The 14,499-nt window shown below is 39.4% G+C and overlaps 1 protein-coding gene across 3 annotated transcripts in view; it reads left to right on the forward strand.

Annotated features, from left to right (window-relative positions):
* The first annotated feature begins 485 nt into the window (after window positions 1-485).
* SELENOF (selenoprotein F) overlaps window positions 486-14,499 on the forward strand; it is a 37,934-nt gene continuing 23,920 nt past the window's right edge. The window contains exons 1-2 of one of the 3 annotated variants that reach the window (XM_019659913.1): window positions 486-605; window positions 8,867-9,084. In XM_019659913.1, the coding sequence (XP_019515458.1) occupies window positions 522-605; window positions 8,867-9,084 (302 nt within the window). In that variant the 5' untranslated portion in view covers window positions 486-521. The remainder of the gene's footprint in view (window positions 606-8,866; window positions 9,085-14,499) is intronic. The other 2 variants (XM_019659912.1, XM_019659911.1) reach the window with 2 other exon arrangements.

The raw sequence follows: 14,499 nt of genomic DNA on the forward strand, positions 1-14,499 counted from the left end.
CCCCCGCCCATCCCCCTCCGCCACCACGCGCACGCATCCACGTACGCTGCTCGGCAACCAGAGGCTCCACCCTCTGCTCCCGTTCGGTTGTGCTTATTGGACCGAAGAGTCCCAGCGCTTGGCTCTCGGTTCGCGTTCCGGTTGGTTTCCTTTGCCATAGGCGTCAACCAAAGAGGCATTCGATTGGATAACTTGAGGAGAGAGGCAGGCCGAAACTGACGAAGGCGGGGCCTCTTGGCCGCTTGACGAAATGTCGTGAATGAAAGGAAGGATCCCAGAGAGGCACAGATTTGGGGAGTTTAGGAAAGTGCCTGACATGGATTATCGAGAGGACCCACGATTTTATATTTATATCGAATGTCAAGATATCTGATCGCCTTTAAACTTCCGTATGCCCTTGTGTAGTCCCTCTCTGCAGACTAAGAGATTTGATGGCAGCCGCCCTTTAGCCTTTTAGATCAGGCTCTGGAGCGGACTCCCCTAGTCGAGGGGTCCTCTGGGCAGTCAGAGACCAACGGAAAATGGTAGCGATGGCGGCTGGGCCGGGCGACTGGCTTGGGCCGGCGTTTGGGCTGCGGTTGCTGTTGGCGTCTGTGCTTCACGCGGTGAGTGGAGATCACCTCCACGGCAGCCCCAGAGCGAGAGGGAGGGACTGCTCTGAGGAAGACGGAGCACTCTGTTCCTTTGGGAGCCACACTTGAAAAGGGTGGAAGGACCGGGCTCCCTTAGCCACTGCTGCGGCCGGAATGCGACGTGGCTTATTTCCTGGTTTGATGCTTATCCTTCCCTGCCCGGGTTTCTCACAGTTCTTTCTCCTGGCTTCAGACTCTCTTGAGTACTTCTCTTCTCTTGCAGAGCTCAAGCTAAAGACATCTATAAATCACGCGGTGGGAGAAAAAGGCAATACATTTTGGACAGGAATGAAAACTGCTTTTCAATGGGCAGAAATAAACCGCTCTTTATGACAAGGTTCACAGATCTTAAAGAAAAGCCCTCATGTCTTTCGTCCAGGGCACACTTGCTATTTACTTCTTTCTCTCAGTTGTTAGTGGTCTCCTTAATTCACTGTTAGACAGCCTTTATCCTCCGTTCTCTGGCGTTCACGTACCGCTGGGTGCACTTCAGTGTTTGTGGTTTTAAACAACATTGTTGCAATAAAAGGAGCTACCTAATACTAAAGCATAACTTACTTTTGAAATTGAGTTTCTAAAACAATAGCCGTCATCGCATTTAAAATCAGGCACTGTTAACCAGGTTTTTTTATTTCGTTTTTCTCCAGTAACAGCAGGTGTTTTCTTAATCTTTGAATGGGGAAAAACTAATTTTGACTTATTTTCCTATTCACTCATGAACAATTTAATATTGGTTAATTCCTCCCAAGAAATTTGTGATCCATGTTTTACTATGTGAATAATAAAACTTTTTAAATAGGCACTGTGCTGGGATCTTGTACAGGCTTCTTTTATCAGCTTAATTCTTCAGGTGTTCTCTTTACTGAGCCTGCTGAAAAGTATTCTAGGAGACCTGGTTAATAATTGATTTATGCAAGGTTTGGGGAAGTTAGGGCTAATACGAAGGCCTCTTTAAACACCCCTGCTTTTCTTTCATCAAGGAGTTTGAAGATCCTGCCTGATTGCTTTTGCAGCCACACCTAAGAGGTGAATTCCTCTCTAGTTAACATTACTGTACATCATTTTTCAGGTAGTGTGTGCCTTAGAAATAACTGGAAGACCCCTCACTAAACTTTCCATTCAAAATTTTTTTTGCAAGTGTTAGATAATTTGAGTTCACCACTATGCAAAGACAAAAAGGAATAACATTTCAAGTTGCCGTCTCCTGGTTTCCTTATTTCTTTGTTTTATTATCTATGGCAGTATAACCACCCCAAAACTTAGCAGCTTAAAATAATGATATCTCATAATTCTGTGGGTCTGCTGAGCAGTTCCTCTTCATTTCTGCTGGCCTCATTTATGCAGCTGTGTAGAGCTAGTAGGTCAGCTGGACTGAAAGGTTCAAGATGGCCTCACTTTTAGTTGATGCTGACTGTCAGCTGGGCAACTTGGTTCTCCTCGACGTATGTGACCTCTCATCCTGCAATAAGCCAAGCCAACTTTTTTTGCATGGTATTCTCAGAGCAGCACTCCTGAAGAGCAAGAGCTGCAATGCCTCCTAAAGCCTAGCCTTAGAAATCACATATATCACTTACACCTCACACAGTATTTGTCAAAGCAAGTCACAAGACTAGTGTAGATTTCAAGGGTGGGGAAATAGACTCCATCTCTGCATGGGAGGAGAGAGATAGCTACATTGCAAAGAAGTGTACATACCAGGATAAAGGGAATTTATGGCCATTAAACAATCTACCACGGTGACCACAGAATTTAAGCCAGAAACTTGAGTGTTACCTTTGACCCCTTTCCATGCATACCTCACATCTAGGCAATTACCAAGTCTTACTGATTTTACTTAAGCCAAATTTTTCTCAAATCCACCTACTTATTGTTAATCACTCTTCAGGCCACCAACCTCTCCCTCCTTAGAAATAACAGCCTCCTGGTTCACCCTTTGAATTATCAGAGTCTACATGGTTGACTTGGTCAGCTTCCCAATTGCCTAAGCCAGAAGTTACTCATTTTAAATTCTTCGCTTTGTCTCTCACTCTCCGAATCCAATTAGTCATCAAACCCTTAAAAATCTCCAAGCCAGTCCATTTAATCTTGTCTCCACTTAGGTAGTACCCATATTCAAGCCACCATCTTTGCTTGCCTAGAATGACCACACCAGCTCCCTTAACTGGTCTCCCCATCTCTTTTTTTTTCCTTTTTAATCCAGTCTCTACAATGCATCCAAAGTCACCTTTCTAAAACTCAAATCTGTTATTAAAACTCTTCAATGCTTTCTGTTGCTTTTAAAGTGAAGTCTGTCCTCCACGTTCCTTAGCAAGGCCTTTTTGACCTGATACTTGTTTGTCTTCCCAGGCTTAATTCCCAGTGCTTACCTCTACTGGGAGAGCAAAAATGTAGAGGTGGAGAGTTGGGGTCACTTGCTTTAGTATGTTCCACATACCATATTCTTTACCAGGCCTAAAATAAGGTTTTTGGATAAAATACAGGACTCAACATCCCATTTACAGATTCACAAAATCAAATATACTGCACTCTCCCTTGCATACTCTATCATCATACTTTGTGCTGTGTTACACAAATCTCCAATCTTAACCACCCCATAGCTCTGTGGATGTATTTGTATCCCTGCACTCTCCTTGCTCCCATGCCAATTAGAATATAGCCAGAGGGAATACAAGGACCATTTTTCTTTCATATATTATATTGTGTCTTACATGTATTTGTTCATTTACATCCCTTTGAGGTGTGAATAGCCTCCTAGCTTATTTGTGTTTGTTCCTTGTTATTAAAGCCATCAGCATATCTGTAGTTTTGTAGAGTGGTGAGTAGATAATGAACCCCACTCACTCCTACAAATACAAAACAACTCTAAAAATAGGGAGTCCTGAGCAATTCACTCTTGAACTGTTTTAACTTACCCACAGTTTATTCCTGTCTCTTCTGTAAAGACTAGTGTTTTTAAGAAAAGAAGGCAATAAAATCCTTGAAAATGAAGAGGTGTGTGTGTGTGGAGGATTGTTGAAAAAACACTTAGAAGCTAGAAAAACTGCATTTCACAGCCTGGGGGGGAGAGGGAAGCCAGGTAGAATAACTACAATAGTTGGTGGTAATAAAAATAACACAAATCTTTGGAACCTGACAGATGAATAAAAAGAGAGAGTAAGAGAATGTCTTGGCTCCTTGAGGTTGAGCTACTGGTGTGAATAGAGAACTTAGCTCCTACTTTAATTGAGTCCTTAGACTACACAAGTTGAGTTTTTATCACTGTCTGTGCCTCTGAATAGCTCTAATTTAAAGTTAATAGCAATTCAGAGTTATCAGCATTCCAATGAGGTGACAACTGGGAGGATATAAAGTGATTTAATTTGAAAATACATTCTGAGTATGATTAAGCGTTAGAAAAGTAATATTTTAGTATGGCCAAAGGGAGCTGTTTTATAGAGCGCCCCAGAACTAAGTGATATTCAGTTCTTCATTCAGAAAGGCGCAGTACTGAAAGCAGTAGATGATACTGCGTATCACTGATTCTGAGACCGCCCCGCAACACCATTTTGTTCACAGGTTAACGTCTGTATCAGTCATATTTCAATGAGTGGCACAATTATAATTGTCCACATATTTGGTATTTTTAATAGTACATACAATAATGGAACATCATGGATTCTGTGAGACATGGTTGTTATTAAAAGTGGTTTTGCTGGCAGACCAGAATTAGAATCTTGATGCTGCCACCTATGCTGTGTTGTCTTAGATAAATTACATTAACTATCCTAAGCCTCTGTTTACTTCTCTATGAAATGGGGATAATAACCTTCTTCATAGAGTAGTTAAGATTAAATGAAACAATGATTGAAGTGCGTAGCAACATACATGCTACTTTGTAAGAGCTTGATGTAATGGCCATGTTTCTTGTATTCATTTTTTATGGGGTTCATCTGTAAATCCATCTATTTACTTTTGTCTCAGACTTGAAATCTGTTCAAAATTACATGAGAAATGTATGATTTCTGAGAGTAAAGACCAATGAAGAGAGAACTAACCATATGTAGGTATAAATATAATAAAATGTATAGCTATATGAAAAGATAATGTTACAATACAGTTAATCCGTTTTCCCTGTCAAAACCCTCATCCACAAGGAGCTCAATAACACCAGAAAAATAAATCAGAATAATGCATGCAGGAGAGAATGGAGTCTCTTAGCTTGTCCGTCTTACTTTGAATCGGGGAAAGTTAAGCTGTTAAATAGTTATCCCAATCAGGGTTAACCCCCTGTCCTTAGAATCCGTGTCTTTCTGAGAAGTATGGTTACTTATTTTAAAATTTAATATTTGACCTTAGTATGCACATTTAAACACTGTTCAGTTGCTTTTGGTAATAAAAAGATGGGCAGGCATAGTTATAATTTTGAACTCTTCTATATTATTTACCATTTAGTATTTTATCTGTGAAGTGCCTTAAAATATATTCTGATGTCCTTGGATTCAAAACCTTGCATCTGCCAAACAAATAATACAAAGACTACAAAAAAAAAAAAATAGTTCACTAATGAAACTCAAGATACCTGTATCTCCCATACACTTATCCTCTGTCCCATGTCTAATACAATGATTAAAATATAAGTAGTGTTTTGTAATTTTTAAGTGTACTTTCACTGTGGAGCTAGGAATAATGCTAACATTTATTAAGTACCCACTCTGTGCTCAGTAGGATACTAGATGCTTTCTGTGCTTTTTCTCCTTTAGTCTTCAGAACTCTGAGATAAGTGGTAATTGATTCCTATTCAGAAACTCAAGAGTAAGGTTGCTCTGTATACTGGCATTTGAATCAGACTCCAGAATATATGTTTTGCATATTCATGCCATCTGTCAGTAGGTGCTTAATAATTGCCAGAATAAAACCAAGTGGTACAATCGCATGATTATTCATTGGAGATTCTTGTTTTTAAAACATGCTTTGGTAACAATTTCTTATATTTGTTACACAGTTCACAGTTTCACAGTGATTTCACTTTTATTACCTGTTTTAGTTAACATGGCTACAAGACAAAGCACTCTAAAATTTAGTGGTGTGAAACAGTTGTTTACTTTGCTTTCAGATTCTGTGGGTCAGCAGTTCAGACAGGGCACAGCAGGATTGGCGTGTGTGTGTTCCGTAGTATCTCCCACCTCAGCTGAAAGACTGGAGCCTAAAATGTGAAGGCTCTTTACTCCATGTCTAGTAGTTGATGCTGGTTGTCAGTTGGGGGCCTCAATTGCTCTCTACATGGGTCTCTTCATGTTGGCTGTCTAGTCTAAGCTACCTTATAATACGATGGCTAAGTTCCAAAGTTGAGTGTTTTGAGAGAGACCGAGACACAAGAGTACGTGCGAGCACTAGCCAAGCAGAGGCTGTTTCCTGTTTTATGACCTACCCTTGGAAATCACATAATATTCCTTCCTTTACACTCTGTTGGTCAGAGCAGTCACAAGCTCCTGCCCAGATTCAAGGGGAGGGAACATAGATCCTAACTTCTCAGTGGAGGACTTCTAGTCACATTGTAAGAAAAACATGTGGGATGATGTGTATATATTGGTGTGACATCTTTGGAAACTACAAATTATCCTGTAAGATAGATCAAGCAGGTCACTTTATTAGTGAAGAAATTACTCAAAGTACTAGTACAGTAGCTAATGTCTTAGGTCCTTCGCACTTGACTGGGATACTTTGGTCTATTTTGAAGATCGTATACACTCCACATTATTACTGAGATAGCGTAAAAGATGTATAAGGTATTAAATTAGAGTGTTGACTAACATAAGACCAATGGGATGATCAGCATTTTGGAGGAGTATGCCAGCAATACTTAAAGTTTTGTTGTTTTTTTTACATTGGGAAATGCCATTGGGTTTTAATCTGCCTGGTTAGTCAGCGGTTCTCAACCTTCCTAATGCCGCGACCCCTGAATACAGTTCCTCATGTTGTGGTGACCCCCAACCATAAAATTATTTTCGTTGCTACTCTATAACTGTAATTTTGCTACTGTTATGAATCATAATGTAAATATCTTTTTGTTTTCCGATGGTCTTAGGTGACCCCTGTGAAAGGGTCATTCGACCCCCAAAGGGGTCGCGACTCACAGGTTGAGAACCGCTGGTCTAGAAGAAGGTTGACAAACTACAGTTGGTGGGCCAAATCCAGCCAGCCCTGTTTTTGTAAATGAAGTTTAATTAGAACACAGACACCCATTCATTTATTGTCTACAATTGCGTTTACGCTGCAATAGCAGAGGTGAGTAGTTGCAATAGAAATCATAGCCACCAAAGGCTAACATAATTACTATCTGGCCCTTTATATATAAAGTTTGCAGACATTTGGTTTAGGAGATCAACCAATTGGAGTCAAACAATCTGAAAGCCCCACTACTTGACCAATTCATTTGCTCAATACACGTGAGAACTCACACAGTGCTGGAAATACAGAGAAATAACCTAATGCTTATTTACTCCCAAGAGTTTACAGTATTGTTAGGGAATCAGACAAGCCTAGATTTAAATAGTACAGTGTTGTGAGTATTATTATTTTATAGCTATGCACAAATTTCTCAGGAAAGTACTATGGATAAAGATTGGGATCTGGTTTGTTTTTTTTTCCAGAAAAGACTTCCTAAAAAACTGAAACTAATCAGATTCTTGGAAATAAGTAGGCATTAACAAAGTGGAAAAAAAGCCTTATATGCAGAAAAAATGTGAGCAAATCTATGTTTGAGTAGGAATTTTATACTTCCTATTGTAGGTACAATAGGAATTCGTTATAGCTGAAAAGTAGTGTGGGATTGGATAAGTAATGAGAAGTAGGACCATCAGTGACCATTTAAGCCTCTGAGGCAGGAAAAGATTTGAGAGCTCTGTAAGAGACAGAATGATCAAACTTGTTAATTAATTGGTTTTAAGTAAGAATGGTAAAAACTGAATGACTGACCTAGGCAACTAGGTGGTCAGGGAATGTGGTACCATTTTACTAAGATATTGAATACTCTGGGGAAGAATATGTTTCAGGAGAAAAGGTAAGTTTCACTGTTGGAGATTTTGAATTTGCAATGCCTATGCAACATCTAAATGATGGCTTTGGAAGCATGACATTCAAGAAAAAGACTTGGGAGTTTTCAGTAAATCAATATTTGAAGTCATGGAAAAGATGCAATAGTCTGTGAAAATATCTAAAGCAAAGAAAGAGCCAAAAATAGAAATGGGAAACAACAACATTTAAGAGACGCACAGAAGAGGAAGAAGGACAGGCTCCTGGAAGGAGCAGCTGGAGCAGAACGGTTTTGAGCGCCTTCACATTTAGTGATTTTTGGCAAGTTCAGTCAAGTAGTAGGATCAGAAACAGACTAGAGGAACTTAGAAATGATGGAACGTTGGAAGAACAATTAGAACCATAGGGCTTGAATACACTGAAGGATGAGTGATCCCTCAAATTAAGTCCCTGTGAAGGTGGCAGAAGCTAGAATCCAAGGCACAGGTAGAGGGATTGAACTAGACAGGTGAAGGTATACCACATTCGCTGAGACATGAGAGAAGAATGGGTGAGGAGAGAGGACTCATATTTTTGAAAGCCTGTTTTTGCCAGTCATTCTGATTGATTACATAAGTCATTTTATTTAATCTTTACTGCAGTGTATTTTATGTAGGAAGTATTGCTCCTTGCTTTATCAGTGAGGAACTTAACACTTAGGGAGGTTATCTTGGCCAGTGTTACACATCTTGTAAGTCAGTGATGAGGCTAGTACCTAAATCCCGAAGTTTTCTTTCTGATGTGCTCCTGTTCTCCCCAGCTCCAACCCTTTCCAAACCCTTCCCCTGCTACATGTGAATAAAATCTGTAAGGTGTAGTGGAAACCTAGAAATTAATGTTACTCTATACACCCATGTAAACAGATGCTAAGTTCTAAAAATGAAATCGGAATTTGCTTTTCTTCTAAGGAAATTCTTTTTTTAAAACTATAGAATGTTTAATAAAAGATGTATATAATATACATATCTAAAGAAATAATACATCCTTTTTGTTACTCTATATTGTAGCTAAACTGAAAGATAACACATCTTTAAGAAAAAATTTATGGGGGAAATGGGAAAATCCAAAGACTCATTCATATAAAGTTATAGAGTATTTCATCTCCAGTGTGTTAGATTTTGACAACTCTGGTTCCTCCTATTTGGAAGCTTTATAATGTTTAATTTTTCATTTTTTATTTTCAGGTGTCGGTGATTGGGGCAGAGTTTTCATCCGAGGCTTGCAGAGAGTTAGGCTTCTCCAGCAACTTGCTCTGCAGCTCCTGTGATCTTCTTGGACAGTTCAACCTGCTTCAGCTGGATCCAGACTGTAAAGGATGCTGTCAGGAAGAAGCACAATTTGAAACCAAAAAGGTGATGTTTTCTAGTATCTCTCTCCCAGTAGATGGTTTAGTTGACATAAGGTAAAATATCAAATTGCTTAATCCGCTTAAATAAAAAGAAGTCTCTATCTTTTACATTTTGTAGTTTTAGAAACTAAACTAATTTCTTGCCTGGCCCATGCGATGAGTCAAAGCAAATAGGAGGGAAAAGGACAGTTACATACCAGGACCCGTTTTACCATGGCTGTTCATCACAAGGGGAGCAGAATTACCCTCGCGGGCTTGTATCTTTTTTTTTTTCTTTTTTTTTAAGATTTTTATTGGGGAATTGGGGGATGGGAACAGACAAGTTGCTATCCTTTTGTTCTTCAGTCTAGTTGTGGAGAACGTTGCTTCATTGGCCCAAGTTGTTACCATCATTGTGCTCTTCCCGGGTGAGGCAGATCAGTCGCCGGCTTATGGACAGCCGCTCACTGCGGCTGCTGGCCGCTCACGCTGGCTGCTGGCCACACACGATAGCCCATGGCAACCCACTGCCACAGGGGCTGCAGCCTACGCCGTCGCTGGCGACTCATGGCAGCCCAGCTCCAGGTTGAGCTGTTGTTCAGCATCTTAGCTGTAGAGGGCAGTGTCACTGGCCCTCATATGTGGGATCTGAACCGGGGCCCTCTGGCATCCCAAGCCAGTTCTTAACCATCGCGCCCCTTGGCCGGCCCTCGTGGTCTTGTATCTTAAAGCTCTCCAGTCTTCTGAAATTATGGCCACATGTACTCAAAGAAAAATTAAGTAGATGTTTTTACTTATTTATAAGAACCCAGTCTTATAATGAAATTTAGAATAAAAATAAAGCACCTGGCACATAATTATAGACATAAATTATAACTTTTAATCTGGTTAATCAAGAATATGGTCTTCTAATTTACACACCTGTTACTAATATTTCCAGGCACCTAACCTGACCTTTAACACCTGAAAAAGCCAAGGCGAAGTAGCTCCAATTGTGGAATAAAATCCACTATGTTTTGACCCACTGTTCAAATTAACAGTAAACTTGCTTAATTTTTAAATTTTTTCTTTAAATCTTTAAAGCCCTTAGACTTCTTTAAATTATAAAGTAGCCAGAAAAAACATATACATTATCCAAATAAAGTTGAATTAGTGAGATTTCTGTATTTGGGGTGAGAAAAAAGTGGTAGCTTCTCTTTCTATGTTTCCTTTTAATATGCTTTCACTTGTACACATTGAATTCTATTTGAGATATTATGGTTTGTAAAGCTTTCAAACAGTAATTGTATCTTCTTATTATTAGTTAGTAAAAGTTTATTTTTAACATTGAGTACAGTTTTATAGTTCTAAAACAAAAACAAGCAGACAAGCTTTAAAAATGTTAGTATTCAACCAAAAATTTAATACTTGATTTCTCAGTTGTGAACCTAAAATTTCCAGTGTCCCAAAATTGACTTCCAAGTCTTTCATGTTTTTCATTTTCTCTATTCACACATACCAATAATATGTTTTGTTTGTTTTTTTAAATATTTTTTTATTGGGGAATTGGGGGAAGGGGAACAGACAAGTTGCTATCCTTTTGTTCTTCAGTCTAGTTGTGGAGGACGTTGCTTCACTGGCCCAAGTTGGCACCATTATTGTGCTCTTCCCTGGCGAGGCAGATCAGTTGCCGGCTTCTGGACAGCCGCTCACAGCGGCTGCTGGCCGCTCACGCTGGCTGCTGGCTACACACGATAGCCCATGGCAACCCACCTGCCTTTGCCAGCGACTCATGGCAGCCCAGCTCCAGGTTGATCTGTTGTTCAGCATCTTAGCTGTAGAGGGCAGTGTCACTGGCCCTCATATGTGGGATCTGAACCGGGGCCCTCTGGCGTCCCAATCCAGCTCTTAACCAACTGAGCCACTCGGCCGGCCCCCAATAATATGTTTTAATGTTTGGAAGATTTCCATACATGAAAGTTAATCTTTTATGTCTATAATGAAATCTAAATTTTTAAAACTTGATTTTAAATAGATTTAAGATATAAGACTTAGGGGCCAGCCGAATGGCGCGAATGGCAGCTACTGGCTGGGGACGCCAGAGGGCCCCGGTTCGGATCCCACATATGAGGGCCAGTGACACTGCCCTCTACAGCTAAGATGCTGAACAACAGCTCAACCTGGAGCTGGGCTGCCGTGAGTCGCCTGCGATGGCGTAGGCTGCAGCCCCTGTAGCAGTGGGTTGCCGTGGGTTACTGTATGTAGCCAGCAGCCAGCATGAGCGGCCAGCAGCTGCAGTGAGCGGCCATCCAGAAGCCGGCGTCTGATCTGCCTCACCCGGGAAGAGTGCAATGATGGTGCCAACTTGGGCCAGTGAAGCAACGTCCTCCACAACTAGACTGAAGAACAAAACGACAGCAACTTGTCTGTTCCCCTTCCCCAATTTCCCAGCGCTGTTCCCATACCCCCAATTCCCTAATAAAAATCTTTAAAAAAAAAAAAAAAGATATAAGACTTAACTAGTTTAGTAGGACCCTTCCCCTTGTTTTGATTTTTGGGGGGAGTTATTTTTGTTTTGTTTTTTGTTTTTCTGTTTTGTTTTGTTTTTAGATTTTATTGGGGAATTGGGGAAAGGGAACAGACCAGTTGCTGTCCTTTGGTTCTTCAGTCTAGTTGTGGAGGATGTCGCTTCATTGGCCCATGTTGGTATTGTGATCATTGTGCTCCTCCCGGGTGAGGCAGTCGCTCGCCTGACATTGGACTGCAGCTCATGGCTGCTCACAGCAGCTCACACCGGCAGCTGGCTGCTCATAGTAGCTTACGGCAGCCTATGTTGTCGCCGGCGACTCATGGCAGCCCAGCTCCAGGTCGAGCTGTTGTTCACCATCTTAGCTGTAGAGGGTGCAGCGTCACTGGTCCATGTGGGATCTGAACCGGCAGCCCTGCTGCTCAGAGTTCTTGTTCCCAAGCCAACTCTTAACCAGTGAGCCACTTGGCCGGCCCAGTGTTTGTTTGTTTTTTGATGAGATAGTCAAATATGATAAATTGCTGAAGAAATCTGTATGAGTCATCCTCTCATCTTTAAACTATTATTCTATGGTCCATACGTACACTACTCGACCAACAATTGTTATTTCCCGAGACACCAAATTTCAAGAATGAAATAACAAGGGGTGTTTTATAATAAACAATCTTTATCACACACCTTCCCTTATAATTAAGGGCAAGTTGAGGGGTTCTACTCTTTGACTGAAATTGAATGTGCCTAAACTGTAAACCAAGAGTGTATTTTTATTTATTGCCCTTTCTCAGTAATCCTTCATAATACATCAGTTTGATGGTATAATATTAGTGGAACGAAACTTGGATCACACACTTTTCAAGTAATTATATTCCTGTTCAATTTTTATTATTAAAAATTTGTGTTTGGTATCTTGACACCTTTTAGTAGTTGCAGCTCAGCAGTGACAGGTAGGTTAGGTAAGTAGTCTGCCAGTTAATATATGCCTAACTAATTACAAGCTGAAATAATTATTTTATCTAAGTACAGGTGACCCTGTATCCTAATACACCTTTTATTATGCTATATCCATAGTTTTTTTTTCTTTACTCATAGCTCCTAATCTCTAAGATGTACTTACTTCTCGTTAAGCATTTACTAGCACACTGTTGCACAAAATCAATGAATGGTTTTCCTTAATAAGCCTAGTGGAACCAAAACAGCAAAAACACTTAGAAATATTACTGGAAATAGAAAAGTATGGTATGCTGGACAAGCCTCCCCTTAGATGCAAACCACATCCAAGTATAGAAGTATAGGGTACTGCTCTCTGGATTATTGCTACATGATCATAGGTAGCAACAGTATATACAACATATTTTACTATCTCCCTCAACTCTGGTTTAAGGCTCAATTTTGAAATCACAGTTTAATTTAGTCCTAGTTTAATAGAAGTAAAAATCTGCAGTCTATAGGCGCCTTAAATAAAAAACATTAAAAATACTTAAACATGGACATGTATGTGTAAACCATTATGAATATAAATTCTTTAGAAGAAAAAGAAAATTGTAGTTTATATACAGGAATGTTTTAGCAATTTATATATAATAAAGAAATGTTTTCAGAATACTTATTTTAATCCTTGCTTAGTTGCATGCTTTAGGGGTCCATCCCGGCATGAGGCTAATCATTGTTAGGAATGCTTACTGGTTTAACAGGCTGAATTTAGCCTTTAATAGCCAGAAGCATAAAATTTGCTTTAAAAACATTTTTTTTCACAATAAAAGCAGAAAATATCTTTGAAATCCTTTCTCATTCTCCAAATAGATATTCCTTTATTCTTTTTATTTGCTCTTATTTTTTCCCCATTTTGATCATAAAGGACCTACTAAGCATCACAAATACTACCTAGGATGAGATTTTTTTGGTAAGTTATTTTACTACTGCTCCCACTGGTTTTGTTCATAGCTATGTACCGAAGTAAAGTTTACAAACATCAGTAAGGATGTTGACTTAATTGTGAAGAGCATACTTATTTGTAGAGAAAAAAAAATTGTAATCTTGGTGCTATTTTTATAAAGTTAGTATTACTAAGTTGCATAGTGACTTTGGCTTTAAACAATTAGAATCTTAAGACAGAGGGAAGAGACCATTCTTCCTTTTGCTACTGACTTGCTTTTTCCTTATGGTGGGAAAAGATAGTAACTGCCATTTCCTGAGTGTTGTATCTTATAGCTTTTCCCATCAGAAAAGGACTGATTCTTCCTCATTCACATTTTTGAAATATTTTAGACAAGGATTGAGTCACTAACCAATTGTTAGCTCGGACTATGGAATAATGTAAGAACCATTAGCTACCATAGTAGCTATGTGGAATGTTTCATCAGGGAGCAGACAGATGAAGCCATTCTAAGGTAAAGAGCAGGTTAGGTACTAGGTAAGCAATGCCGTTGATATCTGTTACATTTTCTTCCTCAGTTACTAGAGTAAACCACTTCTACTTGAGCTGTTTTTAACGATTTAGCTCAAGGGTCCCCTCTTCTGGGAAGTCTTCCCTAATTTCCCCACCCTTACCCACAATCACTGCCACTCCCAAGTTATATTAGCTGCACCTCTATTCCCAAAACACTTGAGGATACCTTGATTTGCACATACCTCCATTATTTTGCATCTGTTGTTTTGTTTCTTTTTCTCCCAATAAATTATGCTCTTTGAAGTCTAGGGCTGTTTTTTGTTTCTGAACCCCCAGCCTTTAGCAACAGTTTTTCATAAGCTTTTATCCTTGAATAAGGCTGTTTTTACTATGAACAAGTTAGCAAAGGTGATTTAAAATATATATATATATATATATGTTGAAAATATACTTGAATTCTGTAGATGCTTGTTAAATACTTTTTTCATTTCACTTATATATCCTGAATATAAAAAGAAAATTTGTCTGTTGGCAGTTATCCATTAGTAATACTTTGGTTATAATTGTTAATCTAACTATAAATCTAGATCTCTCATTT

The sequence above is a fragment of the Hipposideros armiger genome, unplaced genomic scaffold, assembly GCF_001890085.2.
Source record: "Hipposideros armiger isolate ML-2016 unplaced genomic scaffold, ASM189008v1 scaffold_307, whole genome shotgun sequence".
Lineage (NCBI taxonomy): Eukaryota > Metazoa > Chordata > Mammalia > Chiroptera > Hipposideridae > Hipposideros > Hipposideros armiger.